The 19,140-nt window shown below is 41.4% G+C and overlaps 1 protein-coding gene across 1 annotated transcript; it reads left to right on the forward strand.

Annotated features, from left to right (window-relative positions):
* Positions 1-1,185: 1,185 nt before the first annotated feature.
* Positions 1,186-18,925, forward strand: paf1 (PAF1 homolog, Paf1/RNA polymerase II complex component). Its single transcript, XM_084319304.1, has 14 exons — positions 1,186-1,407; positions 2,779-2,811; positions 3,488-3,580; positions 3,701-3,822; positions 3,937-4,003; positions 5,353-5,454; positions 5,926-6,031; positions 6,757-6,825; positions 7,608-7,711; positions 7,944-8,060; positions 8,707-8,835; positions 9,961-10,066; positions 13,791-13,866; positions 17,998-18,925. Exons 1-14 carry the CDS (start codon positions 1,361-1,363, stop codon positions 18,501-18,503), a joined length of 1,677 nt encoding a protein of 558 aa, XP_084175430.1. The 5' UTR covers positions 1,186-1,360; the 3' UTR covers positions 18,504-18,925.
* The last annotated feature ends 215 nt before the right edge of the window (positions 18,926-19,140 follow it).

Below are 19,140 nucleotides of genomic sequence, written 5' to 3' on the forward strand. Positions count from 1 at the left end.
ACTAACTATACTATGCAATAATCACTTATTTTCTTAAAGTGTCCTTTTAAGGGGTACTTCATAATCCACTGTTAAAATGTAGCCCTATTTATATAGTATGTTTTGAGGCTAAAGAACACCTGTGTGGTTAGGATAATCTCCTGCCTTTCCTTTCATTCAAGAACACTTATAATAATAAAATATCATTAAAATGTGGTACACAGATACAGAAGAAGTTGTGGAAAGCAGTCTGTAATTTGGAATGTATACTACTTTCCTTTCATGAAGAAAAACACTTTGGATTGAAGAATGACTTTACATTCTCTGCCCGGTTTGATCGCCTTCAACCTACACACTAGTTTTTTCTTTAACTTTAACTTTACTAACTAGCTAATAATAATTATTATGTAAACTATGGATGAGTCGGTTGCAGTTAACCAGCACCTGCTAATGGGTCAGACCCTTTATCTCAGCTGGTTAGTCTCATCTATAGTTTACAATATCCTCCTGAGACCCAGGGGGGAAAGTGTTGTCACTTGTATTTTTTGGGGATAAATTAAGTGTTTTTGTGCTAAAGAACACATTTGAATTTTTTACTATTTATTTTACAGAATCTGCACTGTAGTGCACAACCGGACTTCATTGATCGTAAAACAATGAGAATCTTGCATAGGAATCTTTTGGAATTATGAAAATTGCATCCACATTCAGTCTTTTCACTGGCCAAAAGGGTGTGTGACAAAGAAGAAAAGAGAACGTCAAATTGAATTGTCCCAGTAGCAGGCAGGCCCTTTTCTGAAGAGCATCCAGAAGACTGATGGTGAAATACCGGTCAAAGTAGACCAGTGTTCCTCTGTCTCTCACACTCTGACATAGAGCTGTCTACTCAATCAATATGAAACAAACATAGGCTACAGTAAGTAAGTCCTGATGTGCACTACAGTGTACATTAATCAATTAATGTTTTTCCTCTGAAAACAAAAGATAATAACAATAACAATAATAATCAAAGTAATACTAATAATAATAACAAACAACAACATTAATAATTGGTCAAAACAAATGCATCGCTTTCCCCCCACTTCATATGCCAGAACAATAGGGGGCGCTAAATATTAAATTACAATCAGGCACTTCTATGAGCCACACAAATCAAGTGGAGCCCGCCGCCCCCGGGGTCCTTCAGGAACAAGACGGGAGGAGAGGTAAACTGCAGAAATCGACGACAAACGACAGAGAGCGGATTGTGAGGAAAGTCCCACATTTTATTAATTTTCTGGTGTTATTTAGGTCGCGACTTTCATCGAGGGTCGATTTGTGTCGTAGTTTGTTTGTTTTTCAAAGTAACCGTGCTGCCAGTTGGGAGCGTTTCGTGAAGAACATGGCTCCAACTATCCAGACACAATCACAACGGGAGGACGGCCACAGGTAACGTTCAGAAGAATCAGACCAAACATCCACCGAGTTGTTGACAATGTGCTCAAGTTAACGGTAGTTAAGACGACCAACATGACCCTACAACACGGCCGATCACTAATCAATGACATAGCTTTGTCTATTTGGCTGTGGAGCAAGTAATCAACATGTCCTAACAATGTTATTATTGCCTGCCGCATGTCCAATTAGCAATGTGGCTAACGCTGCTTAACCATAACGTTACATGTTGTTAGTTCGAGACGACCACAGTTTCATAGATGTAACGTTAAACGTTGGTCTAAATCTTGTATTTACTATTCCTGTTGTGTTGTTGGCCCTCCATTAGAACTCTGGTTGTTGGTTACAACGTCCACAGTGACTCTTTTACCTTATTATTAACATTCACTTTAGACACTTTCACCACTAGACCATATTTGTATCTATTTATTACAATCTATTTATTTGCACGACATCCCTACCTCATTCTTGCATTTTGTATAGTGTTTGGCCTTTATTGTTTTAACTTTTTACTGTATGAAGCACAATCTCATACAGAACCAAGCATTTCACTGTAATGTACATTATATTAATTTTGACTCTTTTTGGATCACAAACGGTACTGTATTTGTAAATCTGGTATGTCATAAATGTATAGATGTAGCAGTACTGTATCTGTATGTCGTGTATGTCATTATGATTAATTGAAATTGGGGGACCCTGATGTAAACAAGACGAAAGTCTTTCTCTGGTCTGCATCCCCTTAACAATTGTATGTATTGAGCTGTACTGTATTGTACCCATTCTGCAATCTGTTAATAAAGTTTTCAATCAATCAATATACTATGCGACCAATAAAAACAAAACTTTAAACTTTAGTGACTTGTGTAACGTTATAGTCCGACTCCGGATACATACACTGATTTTTTATTTACCACCATGTCTCATTTAATTCCTTAGCAAGCACGTTGCCCTTATCATGTTGCCTAAGAATTTTGCCCAGCAGTGTGTCGCCACTTGCTCAAATTGTATTAACGACTGTGCTTGCAGACACATTAAATGCATCGTCATTCGTCAGTGATAATCTCTTTATCTTTATTTAATTATTGCAACATTACTAATGACTGGGAGTTGTAGATAACAAGTGGCAAATACATGGGGAATAGACGGAGGAGTCAAGATACTGGTTCTACTTTCAAACTGTCAATGTCAACAACAGTCCGGAATCTTAGGCAAACATGATAACACATGAGATGGGCAACATACAGGACTGGACAGTTGGTAGAACACAACAGGACAGTACTACTCGCTGACCGACTCAACATGTCTGAGAATTAAAACTGGTGATGACAAGTGTGACATAAAGCTTTTTTTCCTCTCTTACAGCCGGAGCTCCTCTCACAGAACGGTCCCGGAGAGGTAAATGAAATGTTGTTGTTCTCACCATGCACACATTATTACAAATAATTGTTAATTCTTCGAGTTAGTGGAATCCATTATTATTTTGCACATGTTATATCTTATGTTGTATGCCAGTGGTGATGTTCCTAACAAATTTCGTTGTACCAACAATGACAAATAAAGATCTATTCTATCCTGCAAAGTGGAAGAAATGGCCAACAGTTCTCTATAAATCAAGTCGATTGAGAACAGTAACATCTTTGTGTGTTCTTTCTTCTTTCTGTAAGTCAAGTATAGCTACTGTGAGATCTGTGTCTTTCTTGGTAGATCGATACTGTAGCAACCAGCCAAGTCGGAGCAAGGACATTTAGTTAAGTTAGCTTTGGCTTCGTGAAGTCTGTTTTTCTCCACTAGGAAATTATACAACGGATGCAGCCTTTAACCGATCACTCTTCTATGCGAGATAAGCTGTCTTAAGTGGTGTCACTTAACCTTGTTATTGCCAGCTAATACACCTGTGTTAACTGTTCCACATCTGTTCAACATCTGCCTTGACAGCTTGTGAGTTGCCGATAAAAACAAGGGAAAATATATTCACAAAAGCGAATGGATTTCTTTTTAACAACTATTTGAAAATCGATGCCCATCCCTACTAATGGGAGCTTTGCGTTCTATGTATTTGTTCCTATGACAGATCGGGAGTGGTCTGTCGGGTGAAATACTGCAACAGCCTGCCCGACATCCCCTTCGATCCCAAATTCATCACATATCCATTTGACCAGCACAGGTAATAATGTCCTCATTACTTAACCACTCTCTCCCATATTCACTGCAATTATCAGACTAGACTTGTGGGCGGACGGACTCTGGACATTGGCTCGGCATTTGTGCGTGTGTTTCTCGACAGGTTTGTGCAGTATAAAGCCACCTCTTTAGAGAAGCAGCACAAGCACGAGCTTCTGACCGAGCCAGACCTAGGCGTCACCATTGACCTGATCAACCCAGACACCTACAAAATAGACCCCAGCAGTAAGTCTGGGCCTCTGGGCGCTCGCCATTCTTACTTTTATCATCTTCCCCAACCCGAGACTACGGCCGTTAATTGATTCCTTTCCTTTTTCCTTCTTTCTTTCATTATTTCAGTTCTGTTGGATCCGGCGGATGAGAAGCTGTTGGAAGAGGACATCCAGGCACCGGCCAGTTCTAAGAGGTGAGTACTATGATCTTGACGACACTGAACCAGTATCTTAACTTAACCTCTTAACAGGCACCCAGAAAAGTGGAATTTCTTTTACTTGAACTTGAGGACTGCATACTTTTTTTTTAATACTTATAGCACATGCACAAGCCTGGTCTCTTTTGAAAGATAACATTATGAAGTTACTAATGCAAAAAAGGAAAATCACTTTTAGTGTTAATGAAATGGAGTAACAATGGAGGTCTGAACTTGAGTTGAACTTGTGTACTCACATTTTTCTGTAGTGGTTGCAAGATTCCATATTCCAATATTTCATCATAGAGGTATAAGCTGGAAAACACAGCAGTTCCATAGCCTGATGTAGTACAGGTCCAAATTTTATAAAAATCCGTTCAGAAATGGGTCTTTGAGAGATGACAGAGTAAAACCGAAGCAAAAAAAAAACGTTCCAAAATCCATTTCCTCATCCACCGCTGTGTGTTCTGAAGTCGGATTCACTTCCCGTTTTCGCTCGTCAACTTTCAACTAGTTCCCTTATTTGCACCCCCCATTATTTTTTATAGTTTTTTTTTCTTCTTTTTTTATACTCTTGAGGTATGATTTATCTGAGCTATTTTTTTACCAAATTTTAGCATTTTGTTGTGTATAATATATTTTTTATAGTATTTGCTTTTACCTCTTTTGTACTCGAATTATAATAAAATCTTAAATCTTGATTACTATCTTGACTAGCTCTCTCTCATTGGCAGAATACTCTCATCAGAATAACCAATGCCAGAATGGCTGCCCTCAGACTCTGAGGTGTTAAATGTCCCATGTTTTGCTATTCCTTTCACTATTTGGGCAATTTAAAACAATTCCTGTGAGTCTATGGAACACATCTGTAAGTTTTTATTTTATTTTTTTTATTCATTGTTTCGTATTTCTAATCAAGTACTCTAAAGCAGCATTTTCCCCCTTCAAGATTTCAAGCTGTTTTGGACTGGGCTCCGCCCATAAGCGCTTTCAGTGACAGTCACCCACACAGCATGATACATGCGAGAGAGAGAACGAGCGAGAGAGAGAGAGGATAGATCGCTCCGTGCGCGACTGCGTGTGCGCTGTGTGAGCGGCTCCTCGCGATTGTGTGTAAAATGCAGGTGGAGAGAGAGAGAGGATAGATCGCTCCATGTGCGCTGTTATTTTGTAGGTAGGAACTTGTACTTTGATATAATGTAAGAAATTTGAAGTTTGCTCGATATGACCCTATTATCCAGGCCTGGTCACATATACGTCCCGGTGCACGTTATGTGGTTAAGAATACCAATCATTTAGAATGCTCTGTTCTGACCCTCCTGATCCTCTCTCCCCTCCCACCAAAGGTCTCAGCAGCACGCCAAGGTGGTCCCATGGATGAGAAAGACTGAGTACATTTCTACAGAGTTCAACAGATATGGCGTCTCCAATGAGAAAGTGGAAGTCAAGTAAGTTTATCAATCAGTCGGACCTCGCTTGTAGCCTTTATGCTTTGCGGTATGCCCTCATCACAGGAGATATTTTGACTCATTGTAGATGGGTAAACACAGTTGTAACCATATAGAATAATGAGCTATATAATCATTATTCTCCATCTATTTCTTTTCATTGACAATATTTACATAACAATTTTCATTTTATATGGAGAAAAACAATATTGAACAAAGGGAAAAAAAGATGGACAACACGTCAGAGGGAGATGTAAAGATAAACATATTACATAAACAGCCTATTTATCTTTTGTTACAAAGAATTGTCCCTATTACCCGACGTCTTAATGGCTTCTATATCTATGGTTACGCCTGTCTTTGTCCATCTATGACGAGTCAAAATGTCTGCTGTGAAAAGGGCCCATCACCTGCTGTTATGTGTCATGCGTGTGTGTCCCACTCTCTAATTTCAATGTCCTCTGCCGTCAGGATCGGTGTGTCTGTCAAACAGCAGTTCACAGAGGAAGAGATCTACAAGGATAGAGATAGTCAGATCTCTGCTATTGAGAAGACATTTGAGGATGCACAGAAATCGGTGAGTGAGCTTGCTGCAATACTGACCAATTTCTGTATTCCAATTAAGAGTGCCCCCTCCTTCCCTTATAAATGATTATTCACAGCCTATAGGCATCCTCTCATAATTAATCAGGGAAAGTTACCTGAAAAGGAAAGAATTTCACACTTTTGTTTGTATGTGCCTGTGTTGGGGAATTGCTAATAGGCAATAACAATATTTATGGATCATAGGCAAAAGAGGCTGAGAACTACCGCCATAGCCTACATAGTTTATAGGTTGTGTTAGTAGTATACATTTGCTCCGAGTTCCTCTTGACAGGCAATGTCAGTAACTCTTGTCATTCATTCACTCACTCACCCACTCATCAACTCTCACGGTTAGCCACTCCGCTCCGTGTGGTGGCTTACAGGCAGTAGATTCAAGATTCAAGAGATTTATGCGTCCGATACATACACAAGACATGTAGTGAAATGACGGTGGCCCGCCTTGATTGTGCACATTTTTTAAAAATAATAATACAATAAAATAGAATAGATAATAAAATAGACATGATAAAAAGTACTAAGATAAAATACAATACAACGCTAAGCTTACGAATGAAAGGTAATGAGTCTATATACACTACTATACAATATACAGTTATACTATATATAACTATACTATACTAACTATACAGTACAGTGTGTGTCCTTGTTTATTCACACCTGACGGGCTGAAAATGTAACCATGGTCTTTCTCTGCAGGTTTCCCAGCACTACAGTAAACCCAGAGTCACTCCTGTGGAGGTTATGCCTGTGTTCCCTGACTTCAAGGTGAGCCGTCCTCCTGGCCTGAACAACAGTCCACTTTTAGTCTCTCTTGGTTGGTTTTTTCGGTTTTCTTGGTATATTTGTTTGCCATTATTGGATGTTTTTAAAATATCCGTATCGGCCAGTATCACATTTCCATTGTGAGCCTGTCGACATTACCTTCTATCGCGGACTCTAGCAGGCAACATTTTAAGGATAGCTAGCTCATGCTATTTGACCCGGAAAGGGTCATGCAAAATACTGCAATATTGTATAAGGTTAGCAATATTCTTTTAGGCTACATTTAAGCTAACTCCATGTTTATTTAGGCTAATGTTAGCTCTTATCCATCATCTTAGCTACCTTTTATATAGCTAACATTATAGTTATATTTATTATTGTAGAAATGTGTGCATTGAAATGTCTGTAAAGTCTTGACGACATTGAAGATGAGGGTGACCTCAATAGTCTTTTTGAGAATAAATAAAGGTGAGCTTAAGTTCTCATTTGCTATTATTAAATTGTTTTATCATTATAAAAAAACTTGTTATATGGGCTATCGGCCACCATGCTCTCCAAATATCCGCATCGGTATCGGCCATTGAAAAACCCATATCGGTCGGCCACTACTCATAACCTCAGTTTTATCCTTTCCTGAATCTCATTCAATTTCTTGGTTTAAAATCTTTCCAGGATGTGTCCTTTTTTCTTTTTCTTTTTCTTCTTCTTCATTAATTGCTTTGTCTTGTGTGATCATCTGGGTTTATTAACCGCTGTGTTCATTGTGTTCCGCCTGCTCTCTCTAGATGTGGATCAACCCGTGCGCTCAGGTCATCTTCGACTCCGACCCCGCGCCTAAAGACCAGACTGCGACCGCGGGAGTAGACATGATGTCTCAGGCCATGATCAGGTGACTAGCAGCGGCTCGCCGAGGACGACACCTTAGATTCAAGAGTCAAGAGATTTATTTGTCACATACATACATACACGGGGACATGTAGTGAAATGAAGGGTAGCCATGCCCGCCTTGATTGTGCAAAAATACAAATAATAAAATTAGAATAGATAATAAAATAGATGTGTGGTTCTTGTTAAACGTGAACGTTTTATTGACACCGTCTCTTTATTCTTGTGCCGTACAGAGGTATGATGGACGAGGAAGGAAACCAGTTTGTGGCCTACTTCCTGCCCCACGAGGAGACGCTTCGCAAGCGCAAGAGGGACGTGGACGAGGAGCTGGACTACATGCCGGACGAGCTGTGAGTAGAGGGCCGTCCCAGTGCAGCGGGGGTTCTGTGTTATAGACCATATTTATCTTACGGTTTTTTTTCTACTGAAATGTCAAATTTTATTTGAGAATTCGGTAATCTCACTAAATGTAATTTTCCCTTGAAATATCTGAATATTCTATTTCTAATGTGCCTCATTATCATCAATTGTATCCTTTCTCTGAAGATTAAATAAACACACTAAACTAGGGATGTCCGATATTATCGGCCTACCGATATTGGCATAAAAATGTGATATCGGAAAATATCGGTATCTGTTTTCAAAAGAATAATATATATATATATATTTTTTTTTACATTTATTTAACCTTTATTTACCCAGGCAAGTAAGAACAAATTATTATTTTATTTATTGTCAAAGTATGCATAATGTTGTGTTAATTACACGACAAGAGATATGTAATTTTAATTACCTGAAATTATTCAGTTTTGGGGGGGGGGAGGGGCCTGCATATATCGGTATCGGTTGATATCGGTATCGGAAATTAAGAGTTGGACAATATCGGTATCTGTAAAAAAGCCAATATCGAGCAATGTCAAATTTTATTTGAGAATTCGGTAATCTCATAAAATGTAATTTTCCCTTGAAATATCTGAATATTCTAATGTGTTACAGGTACGACTACAAGATAGCCAGGGAGTACAACTGGAACGTGAAGAACAAAGCCAGCAAGGGTTACGAAGAAAACTACTTCTTCATCTTCAGGGATGGAGATGGTGTTTACTACAATGAGTTGGAGACCAGGTAACTTTATCAGGCAGTGTGAATGGATTTGTTTACTCTTATATAAGATAAGATATCCCTTTATTACCGGTATATAATTCCGGCGTCATAGCAGCATTGGGGCCGGGGGGGGAGGGGGGGTAGAGGTATGGGCATGATAATGGTAGAAGACATAAATACAGGCAATCAACTATAGTAAAGACAAAAAATAAGCAGTGTAAACAATATAATTGACTCTAAATATAAGAATATGAGCAAGTAGGGCGGCTACGTGGCGTAGTGGGCAAGGCGCTCGCCACGGAATATGGAGACGCTGGGCTTGCCTGTTCGAGCCCAGCGCTCCACATTGGCTTTCAGTTTAGCTGGTTGTCCGTACTAATACACATTGGCCGTATTAGGGGGTGGGAAACTGATGGGTGGGGATCGGGCGTTGTGGACAGCGACTCCTACAGGTCGGTTGGTGCGCCTGCGCAGTAGAATCAGGAAGTGTCGGGGGCAGCGTGAGCCTCCCACGCGTTACTCCTCGCCACTGAGAGATCGAGCTGCGCAGTTGAAAAGATGCGACTGCTGTTACCTCAAGTACCGGAGGGGACTTGTGCTATGTATGACTTAGTCCACATTGCAGCCGGCTTGTGGGAGGCAAGAAACAGCGTTCGTGACAGGGGAGGGTTGAAGTGGATGTTACGAAATTGGGATGGGAGAAAAATATAGAAAATGGGAGAAAAAGTGGATAAAAAAAAAAAAGAATATGAGCAAGTAAACGGTGCCCTATATTATACGTTGCAATAAATAAATCAGAATACCGGTATATACTATGAGTAAGTAAAGTATACAGTATACACAGGTGCGGTATACACAAGGTAGTGGGTACCCTAACTGGAATGATATACGCCACGCGCTATACGTTGTAATCCGTGCAGTTTAGGTGGTAAGAGTTGGACACACTTAGTGGTGGTCAGACATTCCTAGTAGTTCTCGAGTTCTGCCACCGTTAGTTCTCCGGCAGTGTTATACCACAGCCATACCACATTTCGAAGACCGGGAGAGTCTATTTTAAATTGGTATTGGGAGCCGATATATCGAGGATATGTATGTTGGGTTTCTCCGTTTGGCCTTGTGCTCAGCTTCTCTCCTTCTCCATTGCAGAGTGCGTCTGAGCAAGAGGAGAGCCAAGGCTGGAGCACAGTCTACCACCAACGCTGTGTTGGTCTGTAAGCACAGAGATATGAATGAGAAGGAGCTTGAAGCCCAGGTAAGTCCACCGCTTACTTTAGACCCTTTTTTTTTGTTTGTATTGTTTGTTGTTTTTGTTTAAACACTAGGACTGCTCCTCTCTTAATCAAGTAAGTCAACTAGTCTCAATGAGTGTAGAGGAGGCGTTTTTTCAATTCCATCACCGGTTTATTTTCGTCGACTCGTGATACATGAGGGTTGTGCAATATGTAAACAGACCTACTGGCTTGTTGGTTAGCATTCACTGTGACCTTTTTAGGACAAGGACAGGTTCTTGGTAGCTAAGGCTCTCTTCAGCCTTTGACTACCTGACTCGTGATACATGAGGGTTGTGCAATATGTAAACGGACCTACTGGCTTGTTGGTTAGCATTCACTGTGATTTCTTATGACAAGGAGAGGTTCTTAGTAGCTAAGGGCAAGGCTCTCTTCTTAGAGCCTTTCGACTACCTGTACATGGAGTCGGGATGCTGCTCGCGCACGCCACACAATAGCAGCGATTTGTTTGGGGGATTTTTTCCAGATGAGTCATCTAATGGGCACTGAAAGGAGAATTGAGGATAATAGGATTTCACACACGCTTTATTACTGTGCCCCCAGGACAGTCTGAACGTCCACCGCTTTCTCCTAAGCTAGATATTGGAAAGGGATGTCAAATCTGGGGCTGCTCCTTAGCCAATGAATTGGTCACTGTTGACTTAATTCTCTCTGGTTTCCCGCTTAGAAGAGAGCGGTGCATGTTCACAAATACTGCCCGGAATATTTTTTATTTCATAGATTTGTTTATTTAATCAACTATTCGGATTATTTTGTCTCTCTTTTTAGGTTTCAGTTTAAACTTTATTTGAACAGGGACATCACGCATTAATGAATATAAATGTAAATGTGTGAGACAGTGTTGGCCAAAGCTCATGTTCAACTGTTGTCCCTGGGCCTGGTGTTACAGTTAATTAAGAACAGGTTAAAAACACATCATGCAAAATATGTACAGCAGACATGTACAGACAATGTACAAACAATAATACGACATATTAGGTACACACGATCATACATGTACATGTGGCCAGGGCAAGCAGACGGGGTTAGGGTTCTGAAGGGCTGTTGTGTTCACACATGTGTAGTTATTTCTTAACCATGTTTTGAGATTGTGTTTGTAGTAAGAGTAGTAGTAGAGTATTATTTTAAATGTTATGATATTGTAAGAAAGGGTTTGCTTCTCAAACTCATCCTTGTTTGTTTTTCTATGGACTCAAATGTTTTACATTTAGTCTTTTACTGTGATTTGTACGTTTGTTGTGTTTGAGATAATTATAGGTCAATGAATCAAATGAGTAAAGTAACAATTATAGTTTGAGGGACAGTTGTGTTAGGTTAGATTAATAATAATAATAATAATTAATTTAATTTATATAGCGCTTCTCAATAACCCGAAGTCGCTGACAGTAGTCGGGAGCAGGGGTACAAACAAAGAAACGAAAGCAAAGAAACAAAAACAAAACAACAAAGAAACAAAAACAAAAGGAACATGAGACCATGGGGGGAACGGGGGAGACAGCCTGATGGCACAAAAAAAAAAAAAGACTGGAGACATATCAATCAGGTTGGAGGGGAGGGGGGGGTTTAGGGGTGGGGGGGGGTTGAAGGCAAGGGAGAACAGGTGGGTTTTGAGGCAAGCTTTGAAGGTGGAGAGTGTAGGGGAGTCTCTGATGGACTGGGGGAGGGAGTTCCAGAGTCGGGGTGCAGTGCGAGAGAAGGCCCGATCTCCGAAGTTTTTAAGCTTGGATGTCGGGACCGTGAGGGAGGCAGTGGAGGAGGACCGGAGGGAACGGGTGGGGCGGTAGGGGAGAAGGAGATCAGTCAGGTAGGGGGGGGCCATGCTGTGGAGGGCTTTGAAGGTGAGGAGTAGTGTTTTAAAGTTAATGCGGTGTTTGATCGGGAGCCAGTGGAGGGAGTGGAGGACAGGAGTGATGTGTTCGCGGGACCGGGTGTTAGTGAGGAGGCGGGCGGCTGAATTTTGGACCATTTGCAGTTTATGGAGGGAGCGGGAGGTGATAAGTGATTAAAATTTATTGTCATTATTCAGCACAAGTAGAGTACAACGAAAGGAAGTTTGCCATCCAACCAGTGTGCAAATGTAACAGTAAAGTGCACTAGTAATATACAACAACTGGGTACAAACAAACTATACAAATTAGTACTACTGAGTGTAGTGCTAATCGGATGCATGTACAGAGTTGTAGTATTAATACCGGTATGAACAGTTTCAAGTACCTCGGAGCCCACATATCCGAGGACTTGACATGGACCACACACATTGACAGTGTTGTGAAGAAGGCACGACAACGCCTCTACTTCCTCAGGCGCCTAAGGAAGTTCCAAGTCAGTCAGAAGATCCTTAGGAACTTCTACTCATGTACAATAGAGAGCATCCTGACCGGCAACATCACCTCCTGGTTTGGGAATAGCACTGCACAAGACCGTAGCAGACTACAAAGAGTGACACGTTCAGCCGAACGCACAATTAGAGGGGGGCTTCCCACCCTCCAGAACATTTACAACAAGCGGTGCAAGGGGAAGGCTAAGAGAATTATTAAGGACTCGAGCCACCCGAACAACTGCCTCTTTGAACTGCTGCCGTCAGGCAAGCGATACCGGAGTCTTATGGCGAGCACAGAAAGACTCAGAAGGAGCTTCTATCCCCAGGCCATCAGGCTGCTAAACGAACAATAATCGCTAAACGAACAATAATCACTATGCAACAACCATCAAATGCACACAGCACACACACCCACACGCACACACTCACTCAAACAAACAACACACTGCAGCACCCACTCTCCACATTTTAGATCACACAAACACACTTACACTTTATATTTATTGATAAAGGATTTGCACTACAACTCGTACACCTACTGTGAATTGTACCTAAACTGCACCTCGTCCATTTATGCCTTGCACTATATAGTATTGTATATTAGTACACTGCACAGTATTGTATATTGTATGGTAACTACGTCTACGAACATTGTACATATGTCTAAACTGAACACTGTGACCTCTTTTTTTACTTCTAATTTTTACTATGTTTTTATTTCATACTTATCTTGTCATGCACAGTCTCTGGAGCGCAACAGTAAGAAGCATTTTGTACAAAAGTATTCTGTACTTCTGTATGACAACTATTAAAGAAACTTGAAACTTGAAACTATGTACAGTGATACAGGTATAAAGTAGTAGGGATGAGTACCGTTCACATTTGAATCGATACCGGTACCTAACGGTACCTTTTTTCTGTACTTTAGTCTCTAAAAATGTAATCTACCTACCTCAGTTGTAAAAAAAAAAAAAAAAAAAAATCCAAACTTCAAATAACCACATTTTCGACCGTTTTCGGCTTGCCATTGCCCCGACTGCTTTGTTGTTGAATCAAGTCAAATCCTAGGTAAGCGTATATTGTGCGTGTGAACGTTGACATGAAAAGAAAAAAAGTTAAAAAAAAAATTGATGAATCGATACTGGGTAGTACCGACGTGTTTCGGTAAGTACCTTTAACCCATCCCTAGGTAGTAGTCATACTGGTGGCCAGCAGCGTAACTAGTAAGGGTAGCAGATATGTACAGATATAGTATCGGTATGTATAGACGGGGTGTGGATAGATGTTCATTACAATATAAGCTTGGATCATGCCCCAAAGACGGCAGTAGTGTCATAACGGCGTCTCTTCTTCACCTCTCTCTGCAGGATGCGCGTAAGGCCCAGCTGGAGAACCACGAGCCAGAGGACGAAGAGGAGGATCTCAAAGACCTGCAGGACTCCGGTCAGTTGGCTGCTCCCCTCTCCTCTGTACTCCTCCTCCTCCTCTGCATCCCATCCTTCGTCATTAGTTTGGACCTCCGTGGTTCACCGGAGCGCTCGGCTAGAGCTAGGGACACACTCCACAACCACTATTTTCGACCAGGTCTTGGTGGCCGGGTGAGGTTGACTCATTCTTGGCACGATTTGGATACAGTTGGGATGATGAGATGAGATATTCCTTTATTGATCCCCTTGGGGGAATTCGGGCATCATGGCAGCATGGGGGAGAGGGGAGGGGAGGAACAGGTATGGGCATAGGTACGGTAATAATAGAATACCTAAATATAGGTACCGGTAATACAATTATAGTAAAGTTTCTTTTATTTTTTATTAAGCAGTGTAAACAATATAATTAACTGAATATGAGCAAGCGGCGTGTAGTTTTTATTTTATTTTTGATATTTAGAACTCTAATCTCGAAGCACTCCTCTAGTGTGGAGTGATCAGAGTGAAACGGAGAGAGTTTAGACTGGCACTAACCAATGAACATCTAGGTCAAAGAAAGTGGGCAGTGGGGAAAGCTGAGGAAAGAAAGGGTCCATGTGTTTACTGGACCCAAGAGGTGAATCCGCTGTTCGAGGTGCTGAAAAGATCCCATTCCACTGTGGTAATGAGCTTTATTGTATTTGGATCGCAACATTTAAAAGGGTAAATGTACACTTTCAATATGAATGTGACGGATCACCTGAAAGTACACAACTTCTACTGTCTTTTTTAAGCCCCAGTCTGTAATTTGTGGGAAAACCGTGACCTTTATACCTTTCCACCACCTCTTTGTAAGTTATTGTACATATTGAGGGCTGGAGTTTTTCTTCCTTACAGTGAAGCTATATGCCAGCGAAGTGAATATACTAAACTTGGGTGAATGAAGCTAACTATCTGTGTTAATGGCAACAAAAATAGTTTTGTTTTTGTTGTTTTTCCTCGACTACAGAGTATATCGACTGAATTATGCAATACCTTGCCTGGCAGACAGGTGTCACAACATCCTGTAGTGTGGTGCCATTTTAAGCTCAAGCAATCAAAGATTGGAGCTTTTAACTACTGTAATGTCCTGAATATAAGACTTTTATAAGACTCTATTGGCACTCTGGAGGTTTGGAGGCGTCACAGAGTGATTTTGGAGCGATGCTTTTGGCCCCTTTCCTGGTAAGCTAGTATGACGAATTTGGTATCAATGGATTCCTTGCAGTCTCAAGATTCATATATCACACTGGCTCCGCACTTAACCTTCAAAAGTGATGTTGATGTCGGATGATCTCTAGCTCATCATTAGGATTAAGCGGTTTGAAAGTAGACCAAGTTAACCACAGGGTTCGCACAAGGTCCTTGAAGTGCTTAAAGGGCTTGATATATATATATATTCTTTTTTAAGTCGAGGTCTGGAATTCCTAGAAAACGGCAAAAAATGTATTACAAGATGCTTAAAAGGTCCTTGAAATTCAAATCAATCATTCGCATTGAAAGTTTTCATCCATGATAAAATTGTTCTGAATCAAGAAATGTATTTTTTTTATTTAAAGTAACTAATTGTCTGAAATTGGTTTTAAACCATAAATATTGGATCCCATTTTTTTTTCTATAAAAACAGTATTTAAAAGTGAATTGCATCCTTTTAGATGCCCTTTTAAAATGAAAAATAGTGCTTGGAAAAGTACTTGCAAGTCCTTGAATTTCATTTTGCAATGTCTGTGGGAACCCTGTAACCAGAGTCAGGACTCGGGACTTATAATTTAAATGTAAGATAATGGTGATACATTTAAATATAACCTATGGTTCTGTTTTTCACTTTGAGATATACATTATATAATATAGATATACATATAAAAAGGCCTACCAGTAGGCTACAGTTTAATTTCGTAAAATAATTTGGATTCATAATAACTAAATTGTATTTTTATTTTATGTAAACAATACAATTTCTTGTAAAATATGTAAATATATACTTACCTTGTTTTATTCAATGTGGTGTTATTACTAGTGGTCAGATAGGCTATACTTCTTTTATAAAAACAAGATTTTGATCTTCCTAAAACCTTTTTATCTAAAAAGACATCTTGAAAAGGGTGGGGTCGTCTCATAATCAGACTCGACTTGTATTCGGGACAATATTATGCAACACTCCAACTCACCATCTCCAGATAAATTTGTTTTCTGAAAACATTATTCATCATTAATCTTTGAAGGGGCATATATGGTTCTCATCTGAGGGACTCCCTGGATGATCAAATACTTATACCAAGATCCATATGTGGCATAATTAATGCAAAGAAACCTCAATTTCTGCTACACATCCCTACATCGAGGGACGGTGGAGGTCTCTAATGGAGAATATTCTTTTTTATCTTTTAATTTCTTGTAGAATTATTTTTGCGCAGCCATTCAAAATTAATGTTCTATATCTATATCATTCAGCAAAAGTAATGGATGGGAACAGAACTCGCTATCGGTTGATAATTAAAGTTTAGCGCTCTGTCTCGACTTAGCAAAAGTGGTAATACACGTTCACCCGAGAATCGGAACGTTTTTTTTATTGCCAAGTAAGCTTGCACATGCAAGGAATTTGTTAGAACTCGCATCAACATTAAACAGACAATTAAAGTAGAATAAAATCAAATGTATTCTAATTTAGAATATATAAACTAAATTAGAATAAAAATAGAATAGAATAATATAGGACAGGGCTGTGCAGGATTGTAGTAGGGTATATACACTAAATTAGAATAAAAATAGTAATAATAAAGTGTCATGTTCAGATGCTCACAGTTTTGAGTACGGTATATGTGCAAATATATATATTATAGTCTAGAAAGGGTGTGTTAATGTAACACATTGTGACAGACACACAACACTACTTGTGTTGGTATAGTGTATATGGGGAGAGGAGATGAGAGACCGTCAGTGGGGGTTCTGAGCCTTGTTGATGAGGCTCACTGCAGAGGGGTAGAAGCTGTTCTTGTTGATGAGGCTCACTGCAGAGGAAGCTGTTCTTGTTGATGAGGCTCACTGCAGAGGGGTAGAAGCTGTTCTTGTTGATGAGGCTCACTGCAGAGGAAGCTGTTCTTGTTGATGAGGCTCCATGCAGAGGGGTAGAAGCTGTTCTTGTCGATGAGGCTCACTGCAGAGGAAGCTGTTCTTGTTGATGAGGCTCACTGCAGAGGGATAGAAGCTGGTCTTGTTGATGAGGCTCACTGCAGAGGGTAGAAGCTGTTCTTGTTGATGAGGCTCCATGCAGAGGGGTAGAAGCTGTTCTTGTCGATGAGGCTCACTGCAGAGGAAGCTGTTCTTGTTGATGAGGCTCACTGCAGAGGGGTAGAAGCTGTTCTTGTTGATGAGGCTCACTGCAGAGGAAGCTGTTCTTGTTGATGAGGCTCACTGCAGAGGGGTAGAAGCTGTTCTTGTTGATGAGGCTCACTGCAGAGGAAGCTGTTCTTGTTGATGAGGCTCACTGCAGAGGAAGCTGTTCTTGTTGATGAGGCCCACTGCAGAGGGGTAGAAGCTGTTCTTGTTGATGAGGCTCACTGCAGAGGAAGCTGTTCTTGTTGATGAGGCTCACTGCAGAGGAAGCTGTACTTGTTGATGAGGCCCACTGCAGAGGAAGCTGTACTTGTTGATGAGGCCCACTGCAGAGGGGTAGAAGCTGTTCTTGTTGATGAGGCTCACTGCAGAGGAAGCTGTTCTTGTTGATGAGGCCCACTGCAGAGGAAGCTGTTCTTGTTGATGAGGCTCACTGCAGAGGGGTAGAAGCTGTTCTTGTTGATGAGGCTCACTGCAGAGGGGTAGAAGCTGTTCTTGTTGATGAGGCTCACTGCAGAGGAAGCTGTTCTTGTTGATGAGGCTCACTGCAGAGGGGTAGAAGCTGTTCTTGTTGATGAGGCTCACTGCAGAGGAAGCTGTTCTTGTTGATGAGGCTCACTGCAGAGGAAGCTGTTCTTGTTGATGAGGCCCACTGCAGAGGAAGCTGTTCTTGTTGATGAGGCCCACTGCAAAGGGGTAGAAGCTGTTCTTGTGGCGTGAGGTTCTGGCCCTGATGGACCACAGCCTTCATTTGTCCCTATATAACATTTTAAAATCTCCTTTTTTCCTTTCCCAGGCGACGAGAAGGAGAAGGGCAGCGAGAGCGAGGCCGACAACTCCGACAGCGAGTCGGAGAAGGAGGGCGAAGACGGCGAGCGAAAGGCAAAGGGAAAGGGAAAGGCAAAGGCAAAGAAGGCAGAGGGAGAGGAAGCGGAAGCGACCGAGGAAGGCGCAGCGAAGCGGAAGAGGAAGACCAGCGGCAGCGGGAGCGAGAGCGGCGAGGATAGGACCCGGGAGATGCGCGACGAGGAGGAGATCTTCGGCAGCGACGACGACGACAGCGACGACAATGACAATGACAATGAGCCCAAGAACGCCAAGAGCAGCGGGGAGGAGGGCAGCGGCAGCGAGGTGGAGGAGGAAGGAGGCGCCCGGGCGAGGGGGAGGCGGAGGAGGAGGAGGAGCGGGAGCGGCTCCCCGGCGGGCAGCGGCAGTGGCAGCGAGCGCTCCGAGGGCCGGGCCCAGAGCGGCAGTGGCAGCGAGCAGGCGTCTGACTCCAGCGACGGCAGCGACAGCGAATGAGATGCCCTCCTGGCACGACGCGCCCCCTCCCCTCGTCTGTTCCTCTAGCTACGACCCATCTGGTCCTCGAGGGCACCGGCGACCTCGTGGCAGCGCTCTGCTGTCCACATCGCTAGCTGAGACGTGGACACTCGGGTCTCTTGGCAGTTGGAAGGAATTCAGATCTGTTCTATTAGATGAAACTTGTGAGGGAGGGGTCTTTTGGGTTCCTGTAAATATCAATTACCCAAATTTGAAAGTTTTGATTCCTAGATTTAGCTTGTACTTAGTTATTTGTACACAACTTGATCATGTTTCCTCTTTTTTGATGTTCCTCAGTATGGCAGATTTTCAATGCAAAGAAAATGTGTAAAACGTTGTTTGTTTCTTTGTTCCCTAAGCTTTTCACACAATGTTGCTTTATGGCTTTGAAACTGATAATAAAATGCAGTCTAAAGTTTTGTAAGAAAATCAAAGTCGGAAGTTATTTTTACTCCCCGGAAACTGACTGTGAACCTCAAAATACCACAAACCTAGCTACTGATTTTACTTGACTGCATTCTGATGATATACATTTATTAGCTGTCGTCAGTGCATTACAGTAATGTTCTAAGCCTCTAGGTTTATATCCCATTTCAATGAGTAAACTTTTAAGGAG

This window comes from Notolepis coatsorum (genome assembly GCF_963971535.1).
Source record: "Notolepis coatsorum genome assembly, chromosome: 1".
Lineage (NCBI taxonomy): Eukaryota > Metazoa > Chordata > Actinopteri > Aulopiformes > Paralepididae > Notolepis > Notolepis coatsorum.

Coding starts and splice junctions, on each gene's coding strand:
- paf1 (XM_084319304.1), top strand. CDS start 1,361: ATGGCTCCAACTATCCAGACACAATCACAACGGGAGGACGGCCACAG. Junction 4,004..5,352: donor GCACCGGCCAGTTCTAAGAG/GTGAGTACTATG, acceptor CTCCCACCAAAG/GTCTCAGCAGCACGCCAAGG. Junction 7,712..7,943: donor ATGTCTCAGGCCATGATCAG/GTGACTAGCAGC, acceptor TGTGCCGTACAG/AGGTATGATGGACGAGGAAG.